At 45.0% G+C, this 15,864-nt stretch overlaps 1 protein-coding gene across 1 annotated transcript in view; it reads left to right on the forward strand.

The window, feature by feature from the left end:
• The first annotated feature begins 3,762 nt into the window (after window positions 1-3,762).
• The window catches only part of LOC149440277 (uncharacterized), a 62,271-nt gene continuing 50,169 nt past the window's right edge, over window positions 3,763-15,864 (forward strand). The window contains exon 1 of the mRNA XM_089658823.1: window positions 3,763-5,296. Within this exon, the coding sequence (XP_089514949.1) occupies window positions 3,832-5,296 (1,465 nt within the window). The 5' untranslated portion in view covers window positions 3,763-3,831. The remainder of the gene's footprint in view (window positions 5,297-15,864) is intronic.

Genomic DNA, 15,864 nt, shown 5'->3' on the forward strand with positions numbered 1-15,864 from the left:
CATCATCTGATAAACACATAGAAACAATGGATTCAGTCAGTGTGTGTGTTTCCTACAGATGGATCCAGTCATGGGAACCCACCAGAGAGATGTCCCCGTCCTCTGTATTCCCGGGATTCCACACAGGAAGGTCACACCATCCCTCACCATCATCAGGTAGATGATGACAATTATTGGTAGTTGTGATTTATACACAGCATGTTTGTTACAATGAATGTTTTATTATATCTTTCAGAGTGGAATCCTCGGGGATGATAATATTGATGTTAAAGAAGAGTATAAAGAGGAGGATGAGGAGTATGGAGTGATGGAGGAGTTTTCAGAAGGACACAAGGATATGATGGAGCCACCTAATACCAGGAACCCACCAGAGAGATGTCCCCGTCCTCTGTATTCCCGGGATTCCACACAGGAAGGTCACACCATCCCTCACCATCATCAGGTAGATGAGGAACAATCACTGATAGTATCATTAGGATCTGTACATTATCTGCATTGTTACCATTGATGTCATTTTTATTATATATTCAGAGTGGAAACCTGAGAGATCCTAAAGTTGAGGTTAAAGAAGAGATAAAAGATGAGGATGGGGGGATGGAGGAGTCAGAGCTTCTAAAAGAACACAAAGATCTGTACCAGGACACCATGGTGGAGTCATCCAGCTACAGGAACCCACCAGAGAGATGTCCCCGTCCTCTGTATTCCCGGGATTCCACACAAGAAGGTCACACCATCCCTCACTATTACAAGGTTGGTGGGATGGAGAATCTAGAACATGGACTTGTAGAGACTATGGGCTCCAATCACAAAGCGGTATCTTCCCGTATCCCAGTATGTAGTAAGATGCTGCATTCTGTTTTTTAGTAGTGAATCCTGCGGGTAATTTACCACTGGTGTCCATAGCAACACTTGTAAATAGCTTGTTGTTAAGGAAAAGGCAGCCGCCAGTGTCCCCAACAACCAGTAAACAAGGAGCGGATGGCCGACAGGTTCTCCGCTGATGGCTGTGACAGGTCTGGTATGAATTTTGAGGGGAACCCGATGCCAAAATTATAAAAATAATGGCGTGGGTTCCCCTCCAAAATCAATACCAGACCCTTAGTGAGTGCCCACCTTCCTCCTGAACCATATCAGACCACATACCCTGAACATGAGGTGGGTGCTTCAGGGCAGGTGCGCTCTGCCTCCCCAAAAACACCTTGTCCCCAGTCGATGGGGACAAGGGTTCCTTCCCCACAACCCTGGGCAGTGGGTGTGGGTGGGGGGCTTATTGGAATCTAGAAGCCACCTTTAACAAGGAGGCCCCCAGATCCAGGCCCCCCCACTATGTGAATGAGTATAGAGTACATAATACCCCTATTCATTCACCAAAAAAAAAATGTAGTTTAAGAAAACACTGGAAGTAATTTTTCACAAAACAAAAATAAAGAAAAATGTCCCCCTGATGTAGATCCATCGATGATCCAATCACAATACTCGCTGTCATCGCTGACTGGAAGAAAAAACAAAGCTCCACTCCTGCCATCTGACAGCTCCGCTGCCTCCCATTTCTAAATAAACTAAGGACCTGTGACATCACTGGGTGGCCTTGCCCTCTTGTGACATCACCAATATAACATGCCCCGGTCAGTGACATCACCAATACAACATGCCCCGGTCAGTGACGTCACCAATACAACATGCCCCGGTCAGTGACGTCACCAATACAACATGCCCCGGTCAGTGACATCACCAATACAACATGCCCCGGTCAGTGACATCACCAATACAACATGCCCCGGTCAGTGACATCACCAATACAACATGCCCCGGTCAGTGACATCACCGAGTGGCACCGTCCCTTAATATATTTAGTGGCAGGAGGCAGCAGAGCTGTCAGACAGAGGGGAGTCTTCATTGGGAGCGGAGCTTTTCTTTCCGAGTCAGCGGTGACAGCGAGCATCGTGATTGATGATGGATCTACACCGGGGGGACATTTTGCTTTAGTTTTGCTTTTTTAATAAAGGACTTGTCAAAAACTGCCTGCTGTCTTTAACAGAATACTTTTTTGGGGGTGAATAATTAGGGGTACCATGTACACCATACTCATTCACATGGGGTGAGGGATCTGAGGGCCCCCTTGTTACATTTTGTAAGTTCTCTGCCTGCAAACCCCCACAGCCACTAGCCTGGGTTGTGGGGAAAAATCGCTTGTCCCCATCAACATGGACAAGGTGCTCTGGGGGAGCAAAGCCCCCCTGCCCCAGAGCATCCACTGCATGTTAAGGGCACGTGGCCTGGTATGTTTAAGGATGGGGGGTCGCTTGCACTCCCCCCCATTCCTGACCTGCTGGGCTGCATGCTCAGATAGGGGTCTGGTATGTATTTCTTTCATTTTGGCAAGGGGTCCCCCTCAAAATCCATACTAGACCCCCCAAAGGGGGGGACCCCACGCCATTTTCTTAATATTTCATTGCCGGTAATTCTTTTTTTTTAGATTTATCGATTGGTTAGGACGTGGTGGCCGCTCGCTCCCTAACAACCATGTTGTTTACTGGTTGTTAAGGATGCCAGCGGCCGCCCACTCTTTCCCAAGCAGTACACATTTCCTGAATGCCGCATGTCTCCACCACTAATTAATGACCGCATGCATTTCATTCTTTATTTCCTTCTGTGAATGTAACGCCTGTTCATGCGGTATTTACTGAGCGTGTTCAGTGTTTGTGGTCAATACCGCAACACGGGATAGGAAATGGACAGTTTCAGGATGGCATGCGGTATTTAGGGGAAATGTACCCACATATCACATGTGATCTGCTTCTGTGAAGGGAGACAATGTGTGGATTTTGTGTGTGATGTCACAATCATAAATCTTACATTTTACAGATGATATTTTCTCTCATTTCCTTGATTTAGAGTGGAGATCCAATCGATATAGAATTTGAGGTGAAAGCAGAAGAAGAAGAGGCGTATGTGAGGGATGATCAGCAGTCTATGGAGGAGGATGGAATAACGGGGACATTTATAGAGGAGGACACTCCTACAGAGATCAGCACAGGTGGGTCATGAACACTAAATCCATTCCTCCACCCATACTGCTCACTGATTGGTCCAGAGTAGGGCGGGGACTGGGTGATATCAGCCTGTAATCCCCTGGTCACTTTCCTGAGCTGTGTTCCCCGTCCTGTATTCCTGGATTTCTCTCGGATAATCTTCCTTCTCTGTGCTGCAGACACAATTTATGTCTCTAGACTGGATTTATGGAGGTTCTGGGGTTCAGCTGGCAGCATTACTAGACCTAGTCTCCTGGGACATGGGATTTGGTTCTCCTCCCCATGTCCGGGTCTAGTAAGATTCCTGACCGATCATTTCTCCCAGGGTTCCTTGCTCTGTGGTCTGCTGGCTGTGCCGGGTGGAGGGATATGTCTGTAGTGTCTCAGACCCAAGTCACTGAGTGCAGTCTCAGGAGATGGGAGGCAGCGTTGTGGGATCTCTGCAACTTGTCTACAGTAAACATTTAATCTTCCACTGATTACTGAATACCAATATTATGAGTCCTGACCCTTACACTGTATAATTTATATTGTACATTACATACTCCTGACCCCTGCACTATATACTCTGTTGTACATTACATACTCCTGACCCCTGCACTATATACTCTGTTGTACATTCCATACTCCTGACCCCTGCACTATATACTCTGTTGTACATTCCATAGTCCTGTTTTCTGCTCTCCCCCCTCCCCCCACTGCTATATATACACATAACATGGATTCTCTTTTGTTACACCCATTTCCTCCCAGCTGGACATAGTTGTTCTCCCCCATCCTCACTCTCTGACCTCTGGTGATGCTCAGCCAGTCCTGGTTTGGGGGAACCAATCAGCTCCTGTCTAGTAATCCTCTTTGTCTTTGTATTTTAGTCCATGGCCGGGAGATGAGGAAAACCTCCGAGGATTGTCTCACTTTGTCTCCAGACTGGAAAGTAGAAGATGAGGACATCACACAGTATAGTCCAGGAGAAAACCCGGCTCCCTCCAATGTCCATCCGGCACCACCCAGTGTAGATGGACCATCGGATTCCTCGTATCCTGAGGAACCTCAGACTGTGCGGGACCGGGCCGGCCTTCCAACAAAGAAGAGGTTCTCCTGTCCTGAGTGCGGGAAGGGTTTCCAGTCTAAATCTGGTCTGAATGGGCATAAAAGATTTCACACAGGAGAGAAGCCACATTCCTGTTCTGTGTGCGGGAAATGTTTTTCAGTGAGGTCCCATCTTTACAAACATCAGAGATCTCATACGGGGGAGAAGCCGTATTGCTGTTCTCAGTGTGGGAAATGTTTTTCAGTGACGTCCCATCTTTATACACATCAAAGATCTCACACTGGGGAGAAGCCATATTCCTGTCCTGAGTGCGGGAAATGTTTTTCACAGAAGTCCTATTTTTACATACATCAGTTATCTCACACGGGGGAGAAGCCATTTTCTTGTACTGTGTGCGGGAATTTTTTTTTATCGAAGTTCCATCTTTACAAACATCAGAGATCTCACACAGGGGAGAAGCCATATTCCTGTCCTGAGTGTGGGAAATGTTTTTCAGTGAAGTCCCATCTTTACACACATCAAAGATCTCACACAGGGGAGAAGCCATATTCCTGTCCTGAGTGTGGGAAATGTTTTTCAGTGAAGTCCAGTCTTTACACACATCAGAGATCTCACACGGGGGAGAAGCCACATTCCTGTCCTGATTGTGGGAAATGTTTTTCAGTGAAGTCCCATCTTTACACACATCAAAGATCTCACACAGGGGAGAAGCCGTATTCTTGTCCTGAGTGTGGGAAATGTTTTTCAGTGAAGTCCAGCCTTTCCACACATCAGAGATCTCACATGGGAGAGAAGCCGTATTCCTGTCCTGAGTGTGGGAAATGTTTTTCAGTTAAGTCCCATTTTAACAGACATCAGAGATCTCACACAGGGGAGAAGCCGTATTCTTGTCCTGAGTGCGGGAAATGTTTTTCACAGAAGTCCAAACTTGATAATCACCAGAGATCTCACACGGGGGAGAAGCCACATTCCTGTCCTGAGTGTGGGAAATGTTTTTCAGTGAAATCCAGTCTTTACACACATCAGAGATCTCACACGGGAGAGAAGCCGTATTCCTGTCCTGAGTGTGGGAAATGTTTTTCAGTTAAGTCCCATTTTAACAGACATCAGAGATCTCACACTGGGGAGAAGCCGTATTCTTGTCCTGAGTGCGGGAAATGTTTTTCACAGAAGTCCAGTCTTTACATACATCAAAGATCTCACACGGGGGAGAATCCACTTTCCTGTCCTGAGTGAGGGAAATGTTCCTCACTGAAGTCCTGTTTTCCTGTACATCAGGTATTATAACGGGGTAGACAGATCAGACGGGTCAGTACTTATTGGTGGGTGGAATGGGGAAAGATGCGGGGAAGGCTATGGTAGATGATAAGAAGGTTCCCATGTTACAAACAACCAGTGCAATTGGTACCATTTGTATGCAAATAAAAAATACAAAAAATCCATGTGAACAAGGTGTCAGTGAATGAAAGTGTTTGTTCACCAATGCCAGAAGTGTGCCCATCACAATAGGTGAGTTGGAAGGTTTGGTGCATGAAGAGAACTAGGATTGAATTGGTATTGCTGAATCTTGGCTTCATTCCTCACATGACTGGGCCATTCATATTCCTGGCTAGGTTCTCTTTCGGAGAGACGGGGGAAATAGGAAAGGTGGTGGTGTCTGTCTCTATGTGAGAAGTGATCTCAGAGCGAGTGTGAAAGAGGACCTAGTTGATGGAGAGTGTGATGAGGCTGAAGTATTATGGGTGGAACCAGGGGCGGACTGACAACTCATGGGGCCCCCGGGCAATAGGGGATCATGGGGCCCCTGTGTCCTTGCCCAAACTCAAAAAAGCCCATGAAAAAGGTACCAGGGGCATCTCATGGGGCCCCCTACTGACCTCAGGCCCTCGGGTAGTGCACGAGTTTCCAAATGGTCAGTCCGCCCCTGGGTGGAACTGCACATGGGGGGCGGTACTACAAAGGTCATCATTGGAGTTTGTTATAGGCCTCCCAGTGTTAATGAGGAGGTGGAGACTCAGCTCCTTCCACAGATGGAAAGGGCTGGGACAGTGATAATAATGGGGGATGGTAACTACCCGGAATGGGACTGCAAGCACAGTTAAAGGGTAAAAATGTATAAACCTACTACAGGACAATTTTATGGTCCAGTTCATAGAGGCCCCAACTAGGAATGATGCTCTGGTGGACCTGGTCATCTCCAACCATGCAGAGCTTATTACGAATGTCCATATAAAAGAACATCTGGGTAGCAGTGACCATAACATGATTTCATTTATTGTTAGTTGTAAACAGCAAGCACATACGGGAAAAATAAAAATGCTCAACTTTAAGAGAGCTAATTTTCCAAGGCTGAGAGCTGCTCTCCAAGACTTAGACTGGGAGGGAATATTGACATCGATGAACACAACACAGAAATGGGAGTTCTTCAAAAAGACTGTATGTGACCGCACTGCAAAATATATTCCCATGGGCAACAAGTATAAAAGGCTACAAATCCAACCTATGTGGCTTACGGCCAAAGTTACAAAAGCGATAGATAATAAGAAAAGAGCTTTTATTACATATAACAATGAAGGAACGCGATCATCGTTTACACATTACAAAGAATAGAACAGAAGATGCAAAAAGGAAATAAAGGCACAAAAACTGAAAACAAACGACAGAAAGATATCAGGACGACCCCAAAACATTCCTCCAATCTATGAATAGTAGAAAGGTCCGGTCCCAGCATGTAGGCCCTTTACAGAACCATCTAGAGGGGGGGGGACAAAGAGAAGGACAATGTATGAAATCCCTTCTTCAGCTCTGTGTATACAAAGGAGCATGGGGGGGCTCTTGTCCATAATGGGGGTGGTACTGACACCACCAGATGATCCACATTGGCTCACAATTGATATGATGCAGAAATATTTGTACAGAATAAAGGTGAATAAAGCCCCTGGACCGGATGGCAGACACCCACGGGGCCTTAAAGAATTCAGCTCTGTCATCTCACAGCCATTGTTTCTCATTGTTAGGGCCTCTTTAATGACTGGCATAGTACCACTGGATTGGTGTAAGGCCAATGTGGGGCCAATATTTATAAAGGGGACAAAATCTTTCCCAAGTAATTATAGACCTGTTAGTGGAACTTCTATAGTTGGGAAGATACTGGAGAGTTTAACCCCTCCCCCTCCTAAGGACTTACCCCCCTTCCTGACCACGCCTCTTTTTGCTTTTACCGCTGCACTAGTTCAACTGATAATTGCGCGGTCATGCAATGCTGCACCAAAATGAAATTTATGTCCTTTTTTTCACACAAATACAGCTTTCTTTCGGAGGTATTTGATCACCTGTGCGCTTTTTATTTTTTGCGCTATAAACAAAAAAAACCCAAAAATTTTGAAAAAAAAACAATATTTTTTACTTTTGGCTATAAAAAATATATAGTAAACTCAAAGTTAGTTATAAATTTAGGCCAAAATGTATTCTGCTCCATGTTTTTGGTGAAAAATCCCAATAAGTGCATATTGATTGCTTTGTGTGATAGTTATAGCGTCTACAAACTATGGGAGAGATAATGGAATTTACACCATTGTTTTACTATACAGCGCTGCACTTGTGTTACTGACAATTGCGCGGTCATGCAATACGGTACATAAATGAACATGTAACTAAACTCTTCTTTAAACATAGATGAATCTATCCCAATATACAATAAAATAAAATAAATTGTAAAATAAAAATCCCAAAAAATTATATATCAAACTAAATGTCCCAAATATAAAAGTCCAAAATGTCTCTGTAAAGATGTCTTTCCAAATTCCAAAGCAAACTCGTATCATCTTTAATCATCCAGTATGGAAATTCCAAAATTCTTCATGAACCTCAAAAAAATAAACTTGTGATACTGTATTACCTTTATACTGAACATACATGTAAAATAGTGAAAGAACCGTGTATCATGTCAACTGCATACCGTGAGCTCACACGTGAAAAAACAATTCCTCTACCAATATATCAATCTCTGAATATGTAAATACACTCGTGACAAGAATCAGAAGAGTGACCATTCCAAGTCCAAACGATGAAACGTGATCACCTCCAAATAGTGAGGATGGAGAATAACCCAAATCTCTAATAGTGAGCTCTACAAACTCAATAATAGTGAACAATAAAGTGCTCTCCTCCAACTGGTGCAACAATGGATCATTCCCCTCTGGAAATAAATCCCAGGCTTTCAGGGGATAGTCGCACTCTCCAGGCTTCCTAATGTTCCTGTTGGCACTCTTCCATATTCCTCATCAGGTGAGATAGGAGACAATCAGCGCTATATAGTAACAGAAGTCAATATTTATTGAATATCTTACATTACAATTGAAGAATATCAGCTTCCAGCATTCAGAACAGCTCAGGTGTAGTCCTATGTATAGAGAGCCGCATGTTCCCACTTCCAAAATGGCCACCACCACACTTCCGGTTTTGCGTGAGTTCTTCAGACGTTGCGTGTTCTGACGCGTTTCGTCACTTCCTGGACTTTTTCACAAGGGATCAAGATGTCTGAGAGGTGGTTCTTTATATTCTGTCCCACATCAAGGGCAGGAAATAGAATCCGCCATCTTACTATATGGAAAAATGGTGGCATGTATATCTTTATTCCCATTCCCTATACGAGCACTGCAATCCCTATACGAGCACTGCAATCCCTATACGAGCACTGCAATCCCTATATGAACACTGCAATCCCTATATGAGCACTGCAATCCCTATACGAGAACTGCAATCCCTATACAAGCACTGCAATCCCTATACGAACACTGCAATCCCTATACGAGAACTGCAATCGCTATACGAGCACTGTAATCCCTATATGAACACTGCAATCCCTATACGAGAACTGCAATCCCTATACGAGCACTGCAATCCCTATACGAACACTGCAATCCCTATACGAACACTGCAATCCCTATACGAACACTGCAATCCCTATACGAACACTGCAATCCCTATACGAGAACTGCAATCCCTATACGAACACTGTAATCCCTATATGAACACTGCAATCCCTATACGAGAACTGCAATCCCTATACGAGCACTGCAATCCCTGTACGAACACTGCAATCCCTATATGAGCACTGAAATCCCTATACGAGCACTGCAATCCCTATACGAACACTGCAATCGCTATACGAGCACTGCAATCCCTATACGAACACTGCAATCGCTATACGAGCACTGCAATCCCTATACGAACACTGCAATCCCTATATGAACACTGCAATCCCTATACAAACACTGCAATCCCAATACGAGCACTGCAATCCCTATATGAGCACTGCAATCCCTATACGAACACTGCAATCCCTATACGAGCACTGCAATCCCTATACGAACACTGAAATCCCTATACAAACACTGCAATCCCTATACGAGCACTGCAATCCCTATACGAACACTGCAATCCCTATACGAGCACTGCAATCCCTATATGAACACTGCAATCCCTGTACAAACACTGCAATCCCTATACGAGCACTGCAATCCCTATACGAGCACTGCAATCCCTATATGGACACTGCAATCCCTATACAAACACTGCAATCCCTATACGAACACTGCAATCCCTATATGGACACTGCAATCCCTATATGAGCACTACAATCCCTGTACGAACACTGCAATCCCTATACAAACACTGCAATCCCTATACGAGCACTGCAATCCCTATATGAACACTGCAATCCCTATACAAACACTGCAATCCCTATACGAACACTGCAATCACACAGCATCTATACTAGAAACATATAACTGTGTACCTATACTGTAATATAAACTCCATCTTAATGACCCCCCCACTCCTCCTAACAGGTACACGCCCCCATACCTGATCTAAATCCCCATGTAATTAAAATGCTAAAAAGGATCAACATATACTGTGAATCCAACTAAATAGCAGCAATGTATATACACCCTTCTTATATAATATATAAATATATAACAGACCGATATTCAATACAATGACAATCTTATACCCCCTATGGTAATGACTCCCTCTACTGGTCAATCTATGCATTCCCAGATCAATACATTCTACATCTACTCACACACAACCTGATCCATATCCCCCAAACTATCTCATAAAAATTATGATAAATATGATAGATAATAAAATAAATTAAATAAAATATATAAATAAAATCAACCCCTAAAAAACACTAACAGTTAATATAAAATCTACCAAATACATAAAAGTTTTCACTATTTTACATGTATGTTCAGTATAAAGGTAATACACTATCAGAAGTTTATTTTTTTGAGGTTCACAAAGAATTTTGGAATTTCCATACTGGATGATTACAGATGATACAAGTTTGCTTTGGAATTTGGAAAGACATCTTTACAGAGACATTTTGGACATTTATTTTTTGGGACATTTAGTTTGATATATAATTTTTTGGGATATTAATTTTAATTTACAATTTATTTTATTTATTTTATTGTAAATTGTATTTCTGTATTATTTTATTGTATATTGGGATAGATTCATCTATGTTTAAAGAAGAGTCTAGTTACATGTACATATACTTTCAAGGGTGAAAGTTTACTTTTCTTTTGGGTATAGTAGATATTTTTGTAGGTGATAGGGTGCGGAATTCTGTTTATTGATTATTGTGTACGTAAATGAAATTTGCATCCTTTTTTTCACACAAATAGTTTTCCCTTAGTGGTCATTGATCACCTGTGCACTTCTTATTTTTCGCGCTATAAACAAAAAAAGACCAAAATGTTTTAATAAAAACAATATTTTCTCATTTATGTCATAACAAATATCAAAAAAATTTAATTTCATCATAAATTTAGGCCAAAATGTATTCTGCTCCATGTTTTTGTAAAAAACATTCCCAATAGGTGTATATTGATTGCTTTGTGTGATAGTTATATCATCTACAAACTATGGGAGAGATAATGGAATTTACACAGCTTATACTTTCTGACTCCTCATCACATTTCTTGAGGTGCTAAAATACCAGGACAGTACAAACACCCCCAAATGACCCCTTTTCAGAAAGTAGACACCCTAAGCTATCTGCTGAGAGGCATATTGAGTCCATGGAAGATTTATTTTTTTCCACAAGTTTTTGGAAAATTATTATTTTTTTCTTTACACAAAGTTGTAACTTAAATTATATATTTGTCACACAAGCCATGGGTATATGTGGAATTACACTCCAAAATATATTCTGCTACTTCTACCGAGTATGGGGATACCACATGTGTGAGACTTTTTGGGAGCCTAGCGACATACAGGAGCCTGAAATCCAATGACTGCTTTGAAATCCCAAAGGCAAAGGTGTGGAATCTCCTTATTTCACTTCCTCACTACCTATCACAGTTTTGGAGGCCCTGAAATGTCAGGATAGCACCAGACCCCCCAAAATGACCCCTTTCTGGAAAGTAGACACCCCAAGGAATTTAAAATGAGGCATGGTGAGTATTTTGCAGATCTCATTTTTTTCTACAAGGTTTTGAAATATAAAAAAAAAAGAAAATTTTTTTTTGTTTTTTATTCATTTTCCAAAAACATGTGGCAACAAACGAGATCTGCAAGATATTCACCGTGCTTATTATCAATTTCCTTGGGGTGTCTACTTTCCAAAAAGGGGTCATTTCAGGGGGGTTTGGTGCTATCCTGACATTTCAGGGCCTCCAAACTGTGATAGGGAGTCAGGAAGTGTAATGAGGAAATAAAGCCCTTTAAAAGGTGCTTATTGTATTTTGGGGTCCTGTACTTGGCTAGACTGCCAAAATGTCTCACATGTGGTACCCCCATACTTAGGAGAAGTAGCAGAATGTATTTTGGGGTGTAATTCCACATATATCCATGGCATGTGTGAGCAGTAAATCATTTAAGTGACAATTTTGTGTAAAAAAAAAATTTTTTTGTAATTTTCCAAAAACTTGTAAAAAAATTATTTCATTTATTAATTCAACATGCCATTCAGCAAATAGTTTGGGGTGTCTACTTTCCAAAAAGGGGTCATTTGTGGGGGGTGGGGGCATTGTATGCCCAGCATTAGAAGTTTATGCCACACATCATTCACTCTTCTACCCACCTGAAGACCAAGCCTTTTCTGACACTTTTTGTTCACATGAAAAAAATCAGTATTTTTTGCTAGAAAATTAATTTAAACCCCAAACATTATATATTTGTTTAAAGTAGACATCCTAGTGAATAAAATGGTGGGTGCTACAATTTTTCATGTCACAATGATTATTCAAATGCAAATTAAAAAAACTGCACTTTTTTTACTTTTAATGCACAAAAACACATTATGTTTAGAGATGAGCGAAGAAATGAAAAATTCGATTCGACTGATTCGGCGAATTCGTGGACAATATTCGATTCGAGTCGAATAAATTCGCTGTGAATTTAACTTAAAAAAGGGTGTTTCTAGGCTTCAGAGAGCCTTTATATTAGTGCAGAACACTGTACCTTTAATTTAAATGCCCTTGGAGTCTGCTGGGGAAGAGAAATAATACTGTCAGTCAGTATGACATGCAGATGAGTGCCGTCGATCTTAGAATCACCGCACACTTCACTCATTTGGGCAGTCACGGGGCCAAAACCAGAGTGTGGAGCCACAGTGTGGCGGTGGAGGCAGCAGCAATGGGAGGCCATACAGCACCCTATGACAAAAATGGAAACCACCAGCAGTGTGAGGAGACCTGAAAGTGGCACATGGCAGAGTGTGGCGATAGAGACAGCAGCAATGGGAGGCCGTACAGGGACCCATGACACACTCTGGACCTGGCAGCAGCATGAGGAGGCGGTACAGGGGCCCATGACAGATTACGGGCCTGGCAGCAGCATGAGGAGTCGGTACAGGGGCCCATGGCAGATTACGGGCCTGGCAGCAGCAATGGGAGGCCGTACAGGGACCCATGACACACTCTGGACCTGGCAGCAGCATGGGGAGGCGGTACAGGGGCCCATGACAGATTACGGGCCTGGCAGCAGCATGAGGAGTCGGTACGGGGGCCCATGACACACTCTGGACCTGGCAGCAGCATGAGGAGGCGGTACAGGGGCGCATGACAGATTACGAGCCTGGCAGCAGCAACTTGGACAGGAGGACGTTCAGCTTCTGCACCGTCGGGTGCGTGCTCGCAAACTGTTGTCTCTTGGAAACGGATTCCAAGAAAGACTGCTGACGGAATCCGTGAAGAGGAGTAGCAGGAGAAGGAGCATCTGAACGAGCGGAATATGCCAACAAGCGACAACAGGGGCCCATGACAGATTACGGGCCTGGCAGCAGCATGAGGAGTCGGTACGGGGGCCCATGGCAGATTACGGGCCTGGCAGCAGCTATGGGAGGCCCGTAATCTGCCAGCACCCTATGACAAAAAATGGAACCCACCAGCAGTGTGAGGAGACCTGAAAGTGGCACATGGCAGAGTGTGGCGATGGAGACAGCAGCAATGGGAGGCCGTACAGGGACCCATGAGAGACTCTGGACCTGGCAGCAGCATGAGGAGGCGGTATAGGGGCCCATGGCAGATTAGGGGCCTGGCAGCAGCTATGGGAGGCCCGTAATCTGCCAGCACCCTATGACAAAAAATGGAACACACCAGCAGTGTGAGGAGACCTGAAAGTGGCACATGGCAGAGTGTGGCGATGGAGGCAGCAGCAATGGGAGGCCGTACAGGGACCCATGAGAGACTCTGGACTTGGCAGCAGCATGAGGAGGCGGTATAGGGGCCCATGGCAGATTAGGGGCCTGGCAGCAGCTATGGGAGGCCCGTAATCTGCCAGCACCCTATGACAAAAAATGGAACACACCAGCAGTGTGAGGAGACCTGAAAGTGGCACATGTTTGGGGCATGATTCATGGCGGATTTAGTCAGTTGTGTCAGGAACTGGTGGTTTGAAATCCAGACTAATCCACGCCTGATTCATTTTCACAAACGTGAGTCTCTCCACACTTTGGGTGGACAGTCGTGTCCTCCGCGGAGTTGCAATACCTCCTGCCGCACTAAACACGCGCTCCGATGCCACGCTACTGGCCGGGCATGACAGCCTTTCAAGGGCAAATTCAGCTAGTTGGGGCCAAAGGTCAAGTTTCGTTGCCCAGTAGTCAAGGGGATTGTCTACCTCGGTTGGCAGGGTGCTGTCCAAGTAGGCCTAAGCCTGTTGTTTGAGGTCCTGCTCCAGGTCCACCTGATGCTGCTGCTGCTGCTGCGGATGGTTAGTAGTTTCCTCACTGCGCTGGTGAAGAAAGCTACTCATCATCGACTGCAGACTGAGGCAGCCGCTGCTGGTGGAGCTGCCACTGCTCCTACCACCCCACCCCTCCCCTGCTGCCATGGCAGCGGAACACGAGCGCACAGGGCCCACAGTGTCTGAGGATGGACGTTGGCGCAGACAGGCAGAGACCAGCTGACTACATAGGTGTTTTTTATAGTACGTTATTTTGGCCTCCCTCTCAGCAGGTGTGAAAAAGGCCACCATTTTTGAACGGTAGCGAGGGTCCAACAAGGTGGACAGCCAAAAGTCATCCCTCTGTCTGATGGTTATTATTCGGCTGTCGCTACGCAAGCAAGCGAGCATGCTATGGGCCATTTGTGCCAAGGAATGCGAGGGACTCCCTGCCTCCATCTCCACAGCATACTGCCACGGTGCGTCTAGGTCCTCTGTCTCCTCTTCCTCCTCCTCTACCAGATGCTCCTGCTCCTCCACTCCTGTCCGCTGAGTGGAAAAACCACCCATTTCACTCAATAATTCCTGAGCACCAATGTCCTCCTCTACCTCCTCCTCTTCTTCCAGTCCTGCCCCCACAGGGGCCATGTGGCGTTGAGATCTGTGCGCCACGTCTACCGCACCCTGACCAGCCATTGTTAACAGCATTTGTTCCAGGACGTGCAACAGAGGAATGACGTCGTTCATCCCATAGTCCTGCCGACTCACGAATAGCGTGGCCTCCTCAAAGGGCCTGAGCAAGCGCAGGTGTCACGCATGAGCTGCCAATGGCTGACATCTAAGTTACACAGGGAGTACCTTTATCTGCTTTTAACATCAGGAAATCTGTGATGGCCTTTTGCTGTTCGTAAAGGCGGTCTAACATATGTAGGGTTGAATTCCACCTTGTTGCAACGTCACAGCATGAGGAGTCGGTATAGGGGCCCATGGCAGATTAGGGGCCTGGCAGCAGTTATGGGAGGCCCATAATCTGCCAGCACCCTATGACAAAAAATGGAACACACCAGCAGTGTGAGGAGACCTGAAAGTGGCACATGGCAGAGTGTGGCGATGGAGACAGCAGCAATGGGAGGCCGTACAGGGACCCATGAGAGACTCTGGACCTGGCAGCAGCATGAGGAGGCGGTATATAGGGGCCTACGGCAGATTAGGGGCCTGGCAGCAGCTATAGGAGGCCCGTAATCTGCCAGCACCCTATGTCAAAAAATTCAACACACCAGCAGTGTGTGAGGAGACCTGAAAGTGGCACATGGCAGAGTGTGGCGATGGAGACAGCAGCAATGGGAGGCCGTACAGGGACCCATGACAGACTCTGGACTTGGCAGCAGCATGAGGAGGCGGTATATAGGGGCTTATGGCAGATTAGGGGCCTGGCAGCAGCTATAGGAGGCCCGTAATCTGCCAGCACCCTATGTCAAAAAATTCAACACACCAGCAGTGTGAGGAGACCTGAAAGTGGCACATGGCAGCAGAGTGTGGCGATGGAGACAGCAGCAATGGGAGGCCGTACAGGGACCCATGACAGACTCTGAACTTGGC

This window comes from Staurois parvus, unplaced genomic scaffold (genome assembly GCF_062004578.1).
Source record: "Staurois parvus isolate SC_StPar_1 unplaced genomic scaffold, SC_StPar_1.0 ptg001098l, whole genome shotgun sequence".
Classification (NCBI taxonomy): Eukaryota; Metazoa; Chordata; class Amphibia; order Anura; family Ranidae; genus Staurois; species Staurois parvus.